Source organism: Perissodus microlepis, chromosome 15, assembly GCF_051167445.1.
Source record: "Perissodus microlepis isolate ML-2025 ecotype Zambia chromosome 15, ASM5116744v1, whole genome shotgun sequence".
In the NCBI taxonomy this organism is placed as follows: domain Eukaryota; kingdom Metazoa; phylum Chordata; class Actinopteri; order Cichliformes; family Cichlidae; genus Perissodus; species Perissodus microlepis.
The window spans coordinates 2,972,020-2,989,110 of NC_140475.1; the positions used below are offsets into that span (position 1 = coordinate 2,972,020).

At 41.0% G+C, this 17,091-nt stretch overlaps 1 protein-coding gene across 1 annotated transcript; it reads left to right on the forward strand.

Moving 5' to 3' along the window:
* The first annotated feature begins 536 nt into the window (after positions 1–536).
* Positions 537–8,181, forward strand: snw1 (SNW domain containing 1). The gene is made up of 14 exons (XM_084953697.1): positions 537–642; positions 1,127–1,280; positions 1,415–1,576; positions 1,819–1,914; positions 2,569–2,675; positions 3,576–3,680; positions 3,954–4,023; positions 4,128–4,193; positions 4,290–4,406; positions 4,496–4,637; positions 5,223–5,325; positions 6,047–6,164; positions 6,287–6,450; positions 7,886–8,181. Exons 1-14 carry the CDS (start codon positions 629–631, stop codon positions 8,076–8,078), a joined length of 1,611 nt encoding a protein of 536 aa, XP_084809823.1. The 5' UTR covers positions 537–628; the 3' UTR covers positions 8,079–8,181.
* The last annotated feature ends 8,910 nt before the right edge of the window (positions 8,182–17,091 follow it).

Genomic DNA, 17,091 nt, shown 5'->3' on the forward strand with positions numbered 1-17,091 from the left:
GTGGGAGAAACGTTTCATCACTCATCCAAGTGACTTCTTCAGTCTCAGCTGACTGCAGGCTTCCCCAACCTTATAAACAGTACTTTTGCACAATAACTGAAACCAGCCCACTGTGAGGTCAGTTCCTTAATCATTAACATGCACATTGCCATGACCATTGATCAACAACCACTGATCAAATACCATTGATCAATGGCTAGGAGTACTATTCACAGATTTTTTGACAGATAATAGTGTCACATAAATCCTCACCTTCCTTCCAGTTTGGGAGTGTTTTGTAAAGAGTTCAAAAAGGTCAGAGCATCACTCCGTATAAAGTTTTTTTTTTATAATAGGATGAACATGAATTAGTTGTCATTTTCAGGTTATCAGTTACCACTTCTTCTATTCTTAAATGAGTAATTGTTTTCAATTTTGCATGATATTTTTCTAACTTAAAAGTATGAAGAATTCTGCTCTTCTTTCTCCATCCGTCGTTTCCTAGACCTTACAAATGCCCCTGCCTACTTTCCTCCTATATACTTTGTCCAGAACGTTTCTTGTTTCTAGTTTGTCGTCTGTTCTATTCTGCGCATGTCTGTTCTGTCTTCGCGCATGTGCAGTTCATTGCTTAGGAAGAAACGGGAAGATGTCTCTGACGAGGTGAGCTTCACGACAAAGCCTTTTGTAGTTATAAATTGCAAAACTGTTAGGAAATAAGATATCGATTCAACCGATTGGTTTCTGGTGTGTAGACTACGATTAATGTATCACACTGATATTTGTGGTATGTACGCTGTCGTTTCTGTATCTGATTTAGTCGATGCCAACGGCTACGGCTAGCAAGTAAAAATGTCGCGAGTTCCACATTTAGCATAGCTAGCTTATCAGCACGCAGTTGTGGTCACGATATGATGTAGTTCGTTGTGTAGACGTAGTTTAGGCAGCCACGTGTTTAAGTTTGCTTGTTTAACATTTTTTCTTAACTAACCTTGATCATTAGCTATTTGAACTGACACTTACACGCGTGTCTTAATTAACCTCGAAGCTACTTGTTGTCACTAGCGGCTAATGCTAGCCAGGGCTTAGAGCGCCTGTGTTACTGTTCATCACTTTGAGACTTACATGTGGATTCCTGTGTGTTCAGCTTTTTACCGGCGCCGACCCAGCTGTCCCAAGATCAGTTGGAGGCAGAGGAGAAGCTCCGGGCCCAGAAGTCCTACTCTACCGCCCTGGTTGCATCCCGTAGAGAGCCCCCTCCTTATGGACACAGAAAAGGCTGGATACCTCGCTCACTCGAGGTAAAACCTCTTGCTCGTATGGGATAAGGTTTCTTGTTTGGCTCGCTTATAGTTGGGTCCCTTTTTGTCTAACCTCTACGGTTTGAAGATGAAATCAACCCTGAGTTTTCACTGCAAAATATGTGTTTCTGCAGGACTTTGGAGATGGAGGTGCTTTCCCAGAGATCCATGTGGCTCAGTTTCCTCTGGAGATGGGTAGAAAGAAGAAGACATCAAATGCCCTGGCAGTACAAGTGGATGCAGAAGGAAAGATTAAATATGATGCCATTGCCAGACAAGGACAGGGAAAGGATAAGGTATATGGGCATTTTATCCCTTCGACAGTTAGCAGGGATCCTCTCAATACAATCCAATTTGTCTTTAAATCATAATATAAAAATCAGCAATTCTTTTAAGGCCTGAATAAAACCTCTGTCATGTACATCGCTTTCACAAGGCCAGAAAATGACTTTTAGGCTTTAGTTTATTTGCATCTCTGGCTCTGTTTTCATTTTAAAAAGTGGTATTCCTTTATTGGTTTCATTTTTCATGCTTATAGGTGATCTTCAGTAAATACACAGACCTGCTTCCAAAGGAAGTTCTCAATGAAGATGCTCCAGGACTACAGAAGCCAGATGAGGAGGCTATACAAGAGGTAAGAGCACGTCGTCCTCAGAATTACTTTAGATTTGAGTGCTCACTTGTCATTTTTAGAACCATTTACCAAAGAAGTAAGTAAAATTTTCATATAAAGCCGTCACAAAGTGCTTTTCAGAGGTGTCGATGATGTCAAAGAAAAAATGGACAACGTATATTTTTGTCCCAGTAAAGTTGCTGAGCGAGTGAAACAATTTGTCATAATTAGTTTTGACAACTTTGTATTTAGACTTTTTAAACTTAATTAGTAAGAAGTGTTGGACACCAGGATGACTGCTTATCTTTAAGATTCGTTTTAGTTGTCATTGTGAAATACAAGGTTGTCTAACAAAATTACTGATTCAAGTCTATTTAATCCTCCTGCAAACTAAATCATAAAGACTTAAATGAATGAATAAATAAGTAAAGAAAATAAAAAGACAGTTCAGGCTGTAGTGTTTTAGTGTACTTGAGATATTACTGATTCAAAGCCTGCAATGTTCTTGGTGATTGTTAATCTCCCGATTTTGCACCATGCTCAACCTTCATCAGTTTATGTTGTTTCCAGTCAGGATGCTTTCTTACTACTACATGTTTGAGAAGTACAGTTTCTCTTGTGTCATGTGACTGCTCTTCTTGAATCTGGAATGTAAACATGATCATCCTTTTGTAGCTCACAGAGAAGACCCGTGCAGCCCTGGAGAAGCAGGTGTCTCAAAAAATCGCTGCTGCCATGCCTGTAAGAGCCGCAGACAAACAAGCTCCTGCACAGTACATCAGGTATGTATTAGTCAGAAGACTATCAACACTGCACACAGTCAGGGAGGAGGGTCGGAAAGTTGACTTCCAGTTTCTGTAGTGCTCTGTAGTACATGGACCTGAGGCCTTCTTTCAGTTCTACTCCCGTTCTTAGATTCTTTTAACGTGGGTACAACAGCTTTTGGGTATAGCTTATTAACAGTAAGCTAATGATGTACACTAGCTAACATAACTACTTGAGTCTAGGAATCAATTCAGAGCATCCCCGCAAAATTACCTCTTTGTTAATAATGCAGCTCTCCTCTGGATTCACTTGAATTTCAGCCTACAAAACCAGAGTTTTGCACTTAGACTGTATTAGTTTAGTTAGTTAGTTATTGATTAATTTCTGATCATCCTAAAGGCTGCAATACAAGAACAGACGGTACTGGTGCAAGCAGAATTATGCAGAACCTTAAACACACTGATCAATTAGTCTGACTCATGATTCTGAGAACATGCATAGATCTGTGTATTTCATGCAAGGCAACAACTTGACAAGAAGCTTTTTATTAGAAAAACATGATGATCAGAGTTTAGCTGATAAAATATATCACTAACTCATGACATGAAATGGAAGATTAACTTACAATTATCATTCACATTACCTGCACCACTTTGTCAGTTATGTTAATTGTTTATATAAATGGTCAAATGGTGTATCACTAACTTGTGGGATAGCATTATGTTTTCTCCTTTCATACAGGATGCTGTTTAAAGGGCTATTAAATGAACTATTGAAGTATTTGGAGAATTCAGAAAGCTCTTATTGCTGCCACGCAACTACATGCTTGTATTTTTAGCTTTAACGGATGTCAGTGTGGGTTAAGATAAAGTTTTGTCTGTCTGGCACTTTCCACCCATCCTCTCCCGCTTTTCAAGGTACACCCCGTCCCAACAGGGAGTGGCATTTAATTCAGGGGCCAAACAGAGGGTGATCCGCATGGTGGAAATGCAGAAAGACCCCATGGAACCTCCACGTTTTAAGTAAGTAAACATTATCTCCATCATTAATTTATGTAATTTGAAATGTGTTCATTTAACCTTTAATATCTGTTTTGACACTTTAATACATAGTTATGATATCTAGATGTTTATTTTGTAGAATGTGTCCCTTTTATGGGTGTGGTGTTTTGATCACCCTAGAAATTTAAAGTAAGGAGTAAATATGGACTTCCAAGTAAAATGTGTTTAAAAGTCTTACAGGATTAATTTTTTTAAACATCTAAAATATTTTGCCTGTCATTCTTCGTGCTTCAGAATCAACAAGAAGATTCCTCGTGGACCGCCTTCTCCCCCTGCCCCTGTGATGCATTCTCCAAGCAGAAAGGTAGAGTTGGCTCAAACAGATGTCCGGCTTTCCAGTCATTTTAACGCTGCATCCTAAATCAAGTTGCTTGCACTATGTTTAATAGTTTCTCAGTTTTGTTACAGATGACGGTCAAGGAGCAGCAAGAGTGGAAGATTCCACCGTGCATCTCCAACTGGAAGAACGCTAAGGTAACATGACATCTGAAATAGTTATTGGGTCGGTTTTGTTTTTTGTACATGACGTGTGCTCACTTTTATTTCCTCACTATGCTTGGTTGCGCTCAGGGCTACACCATCCCACTCGACAAACGTCTGGCTGCTGATGGGAGGGGTCTTCAAACGGTTCACATCAATGAAAACTTTGCCAAGCTGGCTGAGGCCCTCTATATTGCTGATAGAAAGGTAACACATGATTGTCAAAGTGAATCTGAAAGGTTGTGCTTTAAAGTGATCGTTCGATGGTTATATTTAAATGCTGATTATGTCTGCAGGCCAGAGAGGCCGTGGAGATGCGAGCTCAGGTAGAGAAGAAGATGGCTCAGAAGGAGAAGGAAAAGAAGGAGGAGAAGCTGAGGGAGCTGGCCCAAATGGCTCGAGATCGCAGGGCAGGGATCAAAAGTCACGGTGACAAAGGTGAGCCCTGAAGATAAGAGCCAGGAATATAAAGTTTATTTAATATTCATGGATGTATCTGTGTGAGGCTTTTCTGAGCAAGTAGAGCGGACTCTGTTATCAGTGCTGTCACCACTACCAAATCGGGAACATGACCGGCATAAATCATGACAACATTTTTCAGTCTGCCAGTGTTGACAGGACCAGTAAGCTGTGAAATGATGTTCCTGCTTCCCCACTGATAATTCACGTATATTTTTGAGAGGAAAAATCAATGTTTAGTGTCTATTTTTTTTCTTCTTTTTTTTTTTTTTTTACTCCTTGAATGACTGTTTAGCTACAGGACATTGACTGTGATTATAAAATAGAACTTTTGCTGTGGTAAATGCTTCATCCATCAGCTGTGATTTTGATTCAAATATTCTAAGGTTACTTATAAAACCTTCTCTTTCTGCCCCGCCCTGTTCCTCTGCTCTTTTCACCCCACACTTCTGTTGCACCATTTCACCTCATGTGTACCCCTTGCTTCTCTCTTCTTCTTTATTATTCGTTTTTTCTTTGCACCCTGTTCTCTCCCTCTTCCCATCCGTCCATCTCTCGCGGCAGGTGGCGAGGACAGCGAGGCCAGGGAGCGTGACGAGATCCGCCATGACAGAAGGAAAGAGAGGCAGCACGACAGGAACATTTCCAGAGCTGCTCCCGATAAGAGGTGCTGGACACACACTTTAAACGCACCGCATGTGAACTCAACCACCCTTTCCCTCTAAACACGCACGCACACACGAATGCAGTCCGCACTGCTGAATCATTCATGGAGCTAGAGCTAATACTGAACAAACGCAGCAGGATCCAGCAGCGCGCTCAGGATCCACAGACTGTTTGTGCATGGGGGATGCGCCGCCAGTGTGCATTTGTGTGTTAAGTCATGTGTTCTGCACGTCAGGTTGTCAGTTGATGGAACTGTGGGTCCCTGGAGAAGGGAAGAAAGTGAAATTCAGAGGAGAGCTCATTACAGTCACAATTCCAGCTGTCAGAAAGCACAGACCTTGTTATCTTAAAATTACTTTTCACTTCACTTTGAGATGACTGTTTGCTGAAGGACAATCAAGATGTTAAAGTCACCAAGAACTGAATAAAAAAACTTCACATTTCAATATATATTTAAGCTTTAAGGCCAGGATACAGAGTTTAAGCATTCATGCAAGTTTCTCCCAGCATTTTTCCAATATATTTTTATGTATTATATAACATGACATTGAAATGACACTTTTATTCTCTTTAAATTTTTGAAGCTGTAGCACTCAAATTATTACAGCACTTTTAAAGAAAGTTAAAGTAAACTTTCTCTAAAGTTTTCCATGAGTCATTTCTTCTATCTTGTCTTTGATTTCTGCTGAACATCCCTTTGATTTCCTCTTTCCGCGTCCCAGGTCGAAGCTGCAGAGAGATCAGGACAGGGACGTCAGTGAGCTCATCGCTCTGGGCAAGCCCAACCCTCGTTCCTCCAGCGAGGCGCAATATGACCAGAGACTCTTCAATCAGAGCAAGGTTGGAATGATTCTCACGTTTTTAGTTCCACTCTTCCAGCGTTCACATCTTGGGTTTTTTGCTGTGAAGATAAATGTAGCTGAAAGTTTCAGTTCTTTCTCCTTTTCTTTCTTTCTTTTCAGGGTATGGACAGTGGCTTTGCTGGTGGTGAAGATGAGACGTACAACGTGTATGACCAGCCTTTCCGCAGTGGCAGAGATATGGCCTCCAACATCTACAGGCCCAGCAAGAATATAGACAAAGATGCTTACGCAGATGATTTGGACTCACTCATGCACAACAACAGGTCTGAGGACTTTTTCTTTATGTGTTTTTTCTTCAGACAGCGTTATTTGACCTGTTCACCTTTTTAACTGTTCTGGGAAGAAAATGATTACAAAAATGTTCCTTTAAGATAAACATAATGTGTTGACAACACATCCAGGAAATTTCACAAAATTTAGAGTGACCCAAGGAAGGACTGAACACAATAAATCAAGAACACCTTGGACTTACTTTATTATATTCATATTCTCATTATGAGGTCATTTCAGAGATATGTTTAATATGTCTAAAAGGGTAAAAAAGCTGAAGTGGTGGTATCTGTGTCAGCTTTATTTGGATGTCGTATTGTTCCAGCAAGTAATTAACAGCATAACTCAGGAACACAGTGACAGATGTGTGATCATACTTCCTCATGTGGTCGGTGAACCTTATTTCGAGGTTTCTGCCATGGATACAATTTGGTATTCCAATACGTCTGCACAGGACGTGGGTTGCTCATTGTGCATCGTTTGGTGCTGACGGTTTGTTGCTAGCAGACATTCCAGGCTCCGGTTACCTAGATAACTTTGTCATATATATTTTTTTATACCTGGTCATATGTCAGCTAGTGGTATCCTGCCTTCTCATTGGTAATTCCTTCAGTCGCTCGCAATGGGAGTTGATTTTTCTCGGAGCTGGTCAGTTCACATTGCCAGCAGTTTTCTCACTTATAATAACTTGAAGTCGTCACTGTTGTCTTGTTTGAATTTTTCTTTTGAAAATGTGGAATCTAAGCATAGTAACTGTTAATTAGGCTGCTACCAAGATGGCTAAGCCTGCACCCTTTTGCCAAGGGAGTATCTATGTTTTCTTAAATGACAAAGACCTAAAAAATTTCAAGGTTATTCTAATTTTATTTTGAGGCACGAGACAAGCATTCACATGAATCCCAGCAGGAAGTCTCGTCCTTGAGGCAGCAGTGCTACCCTCGGCTAGTCGAGCATAGCCTGTCCCATATGTTTAGTCACCAGGTTGTCATTGTGCTTCAGGAATGTTTGGTTGGCCACAGGGTGCGAGACCATTGTGCAAAACAGAATGTTGAAAACAGTTTTTGACTGTCGTACATTTGAAAGTGTACTTTATTGATCCCCGTGGGGAAATTCCTCTCTGCATTTAACCCATTCACTCAGTGAAGCAGTGGGCAGCCATTGGGCGCCCGGGGGGCAGTGTGTAGGGACGGTACCTTGCTCAGGGGTACCTCAGGGTAGCTGTTCAGGGGAATCGAACCCCCGACCTTCCGATTATGGGGCCACCACTCTACCTACTGAGCTATCCCTACCAGAGACATTTGCTCCATGATATTTTCAGGGTCATTTTCTTCTCATTCAAAATGTTCTGCCCCTTGTCAGTGAGTCTGTTTAAATAACCTGCAGATCAGGTAGGGATTGGTAATGAGTTGTTTTCCTGTCCACTTTCAGGTTTGCCCCAGACAAAGAGTTCTCAGGCGCCGACCACGGGCAGAGGCGCGAAGGACCTGTTCAGTTTGAGGAGGATCCCTTCGGTCTGGATAAATTTTTGGAGCAAGCCAAGCAGCACGGCGGCTCTAAGAGGCCATCCACTAGCAACCGCTCCAAGGATGACTACCACGACAAGAAGCGCAGGAAGGAGTGAGAGCAGCTCGGTGCACTTCTCATACAGAGGGGGAGTCGGTGCATCCCCTCAGCGGTTGAGGGGTGTTGTGGTATACAAGTATCTGTCAGGACTGGACATTAAGATTGATGTCTTCTTTCAGTGTGAAAGAGGGTGTAAGGCTGTGTAAAACGCTTGTTTTTTGTTTGTTTTGTTGTCTATTAGACTTCATTAACCCATGTTGAGCATTTGTTGTGAGGCAAAGTATGAGCGGGCTCCGTATCTGAAACATTACTCTTTATACAGTGCAACCTCTTTCATTTCACATGTGGCTGGGAATGATAACTGACCCTGGAAAAATGTAGATTTTAGTCACTGTCTGCTTTTGTTTTTATAAACCTGTAATGCTGAAGGTTACAGAATAAACTCAACAGGAATTCCTCAGTATTTACCCCCTTTTTTTCTCACTTTCTCCTCACATTCCCTCCTTTTGTTTGTTATGGCAGTGTTTTATTTAAACCCCTCGTACATTTGTGAGCACAGTCCCTATTTTATGGCAGATGTGTACAGCAGCTTAAATGTATCTAGAAGATATAAATCCAGCCAAATTTATAGTTCTTGTACATTACTACCAATGGATTGAATTTCATATCGTGTGTAACTGCTGTGCTTTTTTAATTAGTAAACAAGTTTGACTTGTCTTTCCTTGTCAGTTATTTTTAGTCCGGTTAAGCTTCAGTTATTCTAAACTTTTCCAACATAGTGGGAAGTCCATTAGTTGTGTAATTGGCATAGTTTGTACATAGTAGATTTCCATTATTTTAATCACTTCCTGAGTAATGCAGCCCATTTACATAGATGATTAAATGCCTGAAATGCATTCAGCAAAGCCATCAATTACAGTGTGTGAGTAGTTTTCAGGGCTTTTTCCCCCCCACTGGAAATTGGCTGTGCAATTTATGTGATGATTAGGCTAAAACTAGTTCAATTAATTACAATTAATTATGATTTATGCAGCCTGACAGTTTTATTTTCCCTGGCTCTGGAAAATAATCAGCGTGGCATTACACAGCCCAGTGGACTCCAAAATCTTTGCACCATGCCATTTTCCACTGATGCTTGAAAAGGGACAAACAGTGGTTACATGCACAAGACTGTGTTCTTCAGTGGGCGCTGTTTGTAGGTATTGACTCCTGCACGGTTCTGAATGTGATTGTTATGTTGCACATCTTTTTACCAGCAGGTGAGAAATTATAGCCTTAAGCCACAGCTACACAGGAGGCTTAGTGTGAGCAGCTCACTGCTGAGCTGAAGGTCATCTGCAATAATACTTAGTCCTGTATTTATGCACTCCTGGGGTCGTACTCGCAGGTCTATATGACAAATCAAATATCAGCTATTGTACAGCCACTTTGGATAGCTGGCTTTTTTTTTTTTTTTAAAGAAAGTATGTTTTCTGTTGGACGTGAGAAAGATCAGATACTGATGCAAACCAGAGGTTATTGGAAAGGTCATTCCAAAACTGAAGACCTCTAAATACCAAGTTAGGATATCCCAGTGTAATTCATTTTAAAGACAGGTGTAGTGTGGCCTGCAGGCCAATGATAACATTTTATTGTACGTGCAGATGTCACAAGGAAACTACTGTACATTTACTTCATACACTGTTTAGCACACAATAAATAAACCAAAGCCAAACACGACTGAATCTATTTCTTTAGTTTTCATAGCAGACTAAGTCTTCCTAACATTAACAAATACAGTGAGTTTCAAGGAATTTCCAAGTTACAGCCCCCACCCCACTAAATTGCAACTAAGCTTTTCGATCCTAGCCCTAAAGGAACACTTTGCACCATTTCCATAAAACCTAAAGTTGCTTAAACTTTTAAAACCTGCTTTGTCTGCCAGAATTTAAATGGAGATGACAAATTTGCACTCAGCCCTTAAGCTTGTTCCTATTCTATTTAATATTTCAACTGAGCACAGATCCTGAAATGATACTCGATATATATTAAGGGTATAAATAACACAAGACCGTTGTACACATTTACATCTATAGTAGGAATGGCACTGACGATCCAAACTGCATATGTAGTTGTAAAGAAAAAAGTTTTCACCGAACTCTTTGCAGCCATGAAAAGCTAAGTACTGCCTCACCGCTTCCATAAGAGGATGTTAAGTGTGAGCACCTCTGTAAAAGCAGCAGTTTAAGCAGTTTGTCGGTCTGAAGCATTCAGGCGTGTTTGAGCACAATGACACAATCGTCCCAGTAAATCCACTCCAAGGTCAGACGGTGCAATGCTCAGAGAAACTGCAGCAAATCCAAGAGCCACATCTCAGACTCTACAGTCTCAGTTGGCATGATAAACGTTAACGTTCATGACAGTACAACTGGAAAAAGATTGAACAAGTGTGGCTTGTTTGGGAGGGTTGATAGGAGAAAGCTTCTCTCAAAAAAAGAACATGTTAGCACAGTTAGGCTTTGCAAAGTTGCATCTGAATAAAGCAAACAGCATATCAGCACCAACACGTCATATCAGGTGTTAAACATGGTGGAGGTGTAATGATTTGGGTTTGTTTTGCAGCTACGGGACCTGGGCACCTTGCAGTCATTGATTTGGTCTATAAATCCTCTGTATACCAAAGTATACAGACATTACCTGTGTGCCATCTGCACACAGGTAACGTCTGGGTCATGCAATAATAAGTCGCCTCAAGGCGCTTTATATTTTAAGGTAGATCCTACAATAATACATAGAGAGAAAAACACTATAATCATATGACCCCCTATGAGCAAGCACTTTGGTGACAGTGGGAAGGAAAAACTCCCTTTTAACAGGAAGAAACCTCCAGCAGAACCAGGCTCAGGGAGGGGCGGGGCCATCTGCTGTGATTGGTTGAGGCGAGAGAAGGAAGACAGGATAAAGACATGCTGTGGAAGAGAGACAGAGGTTAATGACAAGTATTATTCAGCAGAGAGGTCTATTAACACATGTTGAGTGAGAAAGGTGACTAAAAAGCAAAAACTCAATGCATCATGGGAATCCCCCAGCAGCCTACACCTATTGCAGTGTAACTAAGGGAGGATTCAGGGTCACCTGGTCCAGCCCTAACTATATGCTTTAGCAAAAAGGAAAGTTTGAAGCCTAATCTTGAAAGTAGAGATAGTGTCTGTCTCCTGAATCCAAACTGGAAGCTGGTTCCACAGAAGAGGGGCCTGAAAACTGAAGGCTCTGCCTCCCATTCTACTTTTAAATACTCTAGGAACAACAAGAGGTTCATCATAACGAACATCGTAACGAAGAGTGGGCCAAAATTGCTCCACAATAATGTGAAACAGTCATACAGAAGTTATTTCTGCTAAACATGATTCTACAACCTACTGAATCATGGGGTGTACTTAACGTTTTTCGTATGAGTCTAACTAGGTATAAACATATGTAATGAATATGGCAGAAGAAATTCGAGTCAAAAATAAAATAAAGGTTGAATGGACTATAGCTTAAAATTCATTCTCCTCACTGTGCTGATACAGTTCTCACCTCCCGTCGGACCAGAGGAAAACGCTGCAAAAGACCAGAACTCGTCTACGGACTGAGAAACCAGGCGCGAACACATTAAACTCTCGCTCAGTTTCAGCAATGTGGCTCTGATGTGATTTAACACTGACCTATACTTGCAAAGAAAGAACCCGACATGCTCCAAAGTCATCCAATTCTTCACCAGTGTGGGGGAAAGCAGGTGGTTTGTCACAGTCTCCCCTCTGCTCTTGAGGAAATGAGCTGAATAATAAAAAAACACGAGTCAGTGGTAGGAGAGGGCTCAGATATTGTAATACTGAGAGCTGTCCTGATTTTTCATTTCTGCGTGAGGCATCATTTTTAGGATCACTCTATTGTCTCGAACATGTTATATTATCTGGAACAATGACATGAAAGGGGAACAAGCTGTATACGAATAAATGTTGAATGGACGGATAGAAACTCATTCAGCCACCAGTGTGGGAGGTACTTTAGGGACAGCGGGGGTTTATTGTGAAGGCTTGATATGAGTGTCAGTGTGAAGAAATCAATATGACAGACACCAGCTGAGGGTAACTGAATCACAAGTGTAGTCACGACTCTCACGTGTGGTTGTGGAGGCACAAAAAGAAAGAAGGTAAAAAAAAAAATGTTGTAAAAAAACTCAAAAGTCAACACAATTTAAACTTTCCTATCTCAAAACAACAGGAAAGTTGTGTTTCCCTTCAGCTGCATTTGTGCTTAGACCACTGTGGAAGCACTGAGGACAGCTTGATAATGGGCCTCCTCTCCACTCTTGTCTGCCTTTATGGATGTGCACAGAGGAAGATGAATGAGATTCTTTATTCATGAAGGTAAGAGGAAATTGGTTCCTTGGCATTGCCTTTGTGTGCTGCTCAATGTAAACCGTGAACATATTGTGTTGGGACATAATGAAATCCTCAGGTCACCAGCCGGGACCGTGATGGATAGCTCCTTATCTGCGCTCCACAAGGAAACAAACCCAGAAATAATAAACAATATTGAGTTGTTGCGGCACATCTTTCCACTTGCTGGACTTGAAGGAGGATAGCTTCGTTTATTTTGTGATTCCTTTTGTGATTTCCTCCCCCCCGACCCCACCCCTTCCCCCTGTTGGTGGCAGCAAAGCAATAAGTTTGGTAATAAATGTTCTAGCCTGCTGCTGATGACCTGTCGAAAACAGTGGCCGGAGAGAGATCTTGTCTCCCTCTGTGTCTCTTCCAGTATTGAAGGCAACCTTTTCATTTTGTCAGAGAAACACCCCCGCATCCACGGAAAACACTGGATCCCTCTCTGCCATGAAACTGGCATGACTTATCTACTCTGTAGGACAAAAGGTCAAAAATCCCTACTCTCTCTATGGTCTCAGAGATGGATTTTTCTTTATTTACGTAGGCACTGTGCAAGAAATGTAAATTTGATTTACAGCAGCAATAATCTAAAAAATATACTTTCACTTGACCACCACATTTTGCCTTCAGAACTCCCTCCATTCATAACAGAGATTTTAGTCCACATTGACATGATAGCAGATGATGATAATGCATATTTGTTGGTCGCACACCTATGATGTGAAATTCCCATTGCACCAAATCCCAAGGGAGATCTATTGGATTGGGATTTGGAGACTGTGGAAAAAAACAGTCTGAGATTATCTGAGTTTCATGACATTACACATGATTGTGCTCCAATCGTCTATCAGAAGATCGGTATGATGTGGAGAAGTACATGTTCAGTGGGCTGTGGTGTTTAAACAATGCTCAGCTTCCACTAAGGAGGCAAAAAGAAATTCTACAAACAGCATTACAACAACACAACCATCCTGAACTGGTGATAAAAGGCAGGATGGATTCACTGGTTCATTTTGTTTACATCAAATTCCGATCCAATCATCTGAATGTCTCAGCACCAATCAAGACTCAATGTTCTTCCAAACGTCTATTTGTCCCGTTTTTGTGAGTCTGTGTGAATTGCATCCTCACTTTCGTGTTCTAAGCAGAAAGGCTTAGAACACACCTGGTGTGGTCTTCTGCTGCTGAAGCCCATCTTCTTCAGGGTTTGACAAGTTCTGCATTCAGAGAAGCTGTTCTGCATATCTTGGTTGTAATGAGTGATTTGAGTTGCTGTTGCCTTCCCATGATTCCACCATAGCTTTGCAGACCCTTTTTATCCTCTTTTAGCTCATTGTTTTGGATGTAGCCTGGAAGATCAAATTAGCACCTCGCTAGTAAATATAAGGGAACATTTGACTGCAAATTAAGGTGTTGTCCCTTGTCTGCTGCTTACTTATTAATTAACTTGGTAAGTTTAAAATGTGTCAGGGCTGTGTTTACATCTTATTTCTGTGCCATTAAAAAAGTCAAAGAATTAATGCTGATTGTAATATGTAAAATATTCATACCGTCTTTAACTGGCAGAAAAAATATCTATTGATGCGCTGAACATTTAGCATAAAAAAACATGACCTACATTATGTTCCAGCAGTCTTCTACTTAAAATGTTTATTTTATATTGTAATCTTGAAATATTCCCCTTTGGGCCTGATATGGTTTTCACTCAAACACATACTGGGATATTTATAGGGTTAGTACAGTTTACAAAGCCACACAGTCTGGAAATTGAATATGTCAAACTGACACTCAGCACTAACAGCAGCACACACCTGAGCAACCTCTGTGCCCCTCAGTCACGTTCTTATCATTAGTTCCTCATCTGCGCACATTCACGTCAGAATTCACTCCTCATTATGCAAGCGGTGTAGAGCTGGACAGAGTCTACTGCTCTCTGGAAAATAGTCCACCTGTCAATCTGTCTGTCCCGCCTGCCTTACCTGACTCCATGGAGGAGGTTCTGTCCTCTTCTCAGTGGCTCTCTCTGCTGATAATCTGTGACAGAGGCGAGGTTTAGACAGGTGTAACCATCTCTAATGGTGGTGTCAGTCAGAAAGCAGCCTAGCTGCTGCACAGTGGCGACAGGATCCATCCAACATTGTGGAGGTGCGCGTATAGATTTTTTTTCTTTCCCATTGCCTACAATATTAAAAAGTTGTCTTATATTTTGTGGTTGCTTGATGTATACTTAACTTGATAAGAAAGCTCAGAAGGGAGCCACAAGATTTTTCTAATTTCTCGCCCATATGGGATGGACTGCTCCGCTCCCTGATGGATTATAACCACAGCAGCTGATGTCTTCATTTATAAAACAAGCAACAAGGAATGACGATGGTGGAGTAAGCTATATTGCTCGTATGAGTATCACCTAATCCTCCTCCATGCTACGCCCATACTGACTATTCTCCCTTTAGCCGTTTACAGTGTCAGAAGCGGTGCTCTAATTAACACTTTGTCCCTACACGATTGTTGGAAGCATTGATTACAGGAATTATTAGTGAGCGCCGGGATGGATCATTGATTGGGATATGACTTGCAAATTCTCTGCAAAGCGGAGCGTAATTTATACTCATTTATATTCTTACTTGTGCACCAGTTTGATTTCATCATTTGTTATCGCCCTGCGTTTAGACACCGCCGAAGTTAAAAATGGCTGCTTGCCTAGACTTCCTCTAGTGCTGGGTCTTAATAGGCTGTCGTGGGAATAGGAGGAGAGATTGATTCTCCTGATGATTTCATTAGATGACATCAAAGCGGGGAAATTGCAGCAGAGAGCAGGAATGCATCTTCGGTGAATGGGAAATAATGCCCTGTTTGAATTACACTGTAAGAACGTTGGCGGGGACATATGACCTTGTCAATGGAGATATTGTAATTGTGATGTTTTTCTCATCAGGGAAGTTTTCTTGGGGCATCACGCTGGGTAGATTATGATAATAAGGTATTTGGATTATGATGCAAGAGCAGGCACATAGGTTTTATAGCACCGCGGATCAGTGAAAGAATCAATATCTGTAAAGAGTTTTTGCATTCATAGTATGTCTGAGTCGCTGCAGGTATCCAATCAGCCAGGTGCCCAGGGAAAGAGTTGCTATGTGCAGTGTTCTCCTTTTGAATACGAATAAATTACGAGGATAATTTTCCGTTTTCATGATGAGGATGAAGCTGTTGTTGGGCAAATTTTGAAAAACAACCAACAGGTAGCATGACTAGGCTAAAGCTGAATATCAGGTGGCTGGAAAGTTGATGTTTGCTTGAAAGAGGAGGCTTGGGGTACATATGCTCCCAGGCATAATTACTCTGATGTTGCATTTAGATTCAAATATTTTATAGACAATAGATCCTCATGTCTAACCAGAGATGGGGAGAGGATGAAAAAATCCCTTTGATCAGTTCCCATAACGGATCATATTATTTTAAAGCGGGCTGCAGATGTTGAAATGTTAACATCAGACGAACAACAGCACGGGTCAGTTAAACTCACAGCCAGTTCATAAAGAAAACAAGAACTCACAATACAAGTTGTCATTTTCTGCCATTGCATCGACAGATAGGATCTTAGCGTTCCCCCATCTGGCAAATTCCCCATTAATCTTAGCATAGACTGTATATGTACGATGGGAATAATCACTGTGACTTAGGCCTCACTCAGTAGCAACTCGTCAATGAGAAAACAGCCTGCTTAATGTTTATTTTAGTCCAACTGTTTCTATAATTTCAAAGTGACCTAATATTAGCATTAAGACCATAAACACATTTGGAAACATTTACCAAGGATATGTCATTCAGTCATGCACTTCTGCACACTGGAGCGTCTTCTTGCATACAGTGGAGTCGCCACCTGGTGGCCATTAGAAAGAATGCAAGTTTAAGATCTGCACTGACTTCAGTATTCATTATATATTTATTGCTCAGGAACATAGAAGCAACTTTACATTTTGTTAAGATTAAAAAGATGCTAGATACCAACAGCCTTGAAAACTGTTCAAGGCTGTTGAATAGTAAGAAAAGTTAAATAACTCTCAAAGGCTGGAAGCTTGTTAACTAATTGCTTCTTTCATTCCTATAGTACTGTGTAGGACAACTATATTATAACTGCAAGTAAGGCAATGAGAGTAATTATGGGCTTGTTTGTTTCATTGACCAGTTAATCATTATATTAAGTAAGATACAAAGTCAAAAAATGAAGTCATGGTCATCCAAATTAAGGAAGATATACAAAATCAGGCCTCTTCAGCATTCATTTGCCCATGTGTCTGTTAAAATCAGGGTTGGCATGAGACAAATCAGTCTAACAGCCAATCACAACTAGCCAAAATAAATCAAAAACTAAAAGAAAAAGCCCAATACCAGTAGAGTTGGCAACTTTAATTGGGAGTTTGTTAGGATTTGAGTATACAGATTTGAAGGTGCTAAGAGTTTCACTGGGAGTGAGCTGGAGACAAAGTTAAAGAGTCAAGACTGAGGTGTTTTGGACATGTGCAGAAGAGGAGCTGCCAGGCAGGAGGAAAATAGAAAGACCATAGAGAAAGTTCATGGATGCAATGAAGGAGGACATGCAGATAGTGAGGCAGATGATCCACCTAACAAGACGAGCTGAAAGAAGAAGAGAAGGGTATACAT

Bases quoted from the DNA above. Each gene is read 5' to 3' on its own strand.
- snw1 (XM_084953697.1), top strand. The intron at 4,407-4,495 runs GTAACACATGAT...TTATGTCTGCAG, and splicing joins TCTATATTGCTGATAGAAAG to GCCAGAGAGGCCGTGGAGAT. The intron at 5,326-6,046 runs GTGCTGGACACA...TCCGCGTCCCAG, and splicing joins AGAGCTGCTCCCGATAAGAG to GTCGAAGCTGCAGAGAGATC.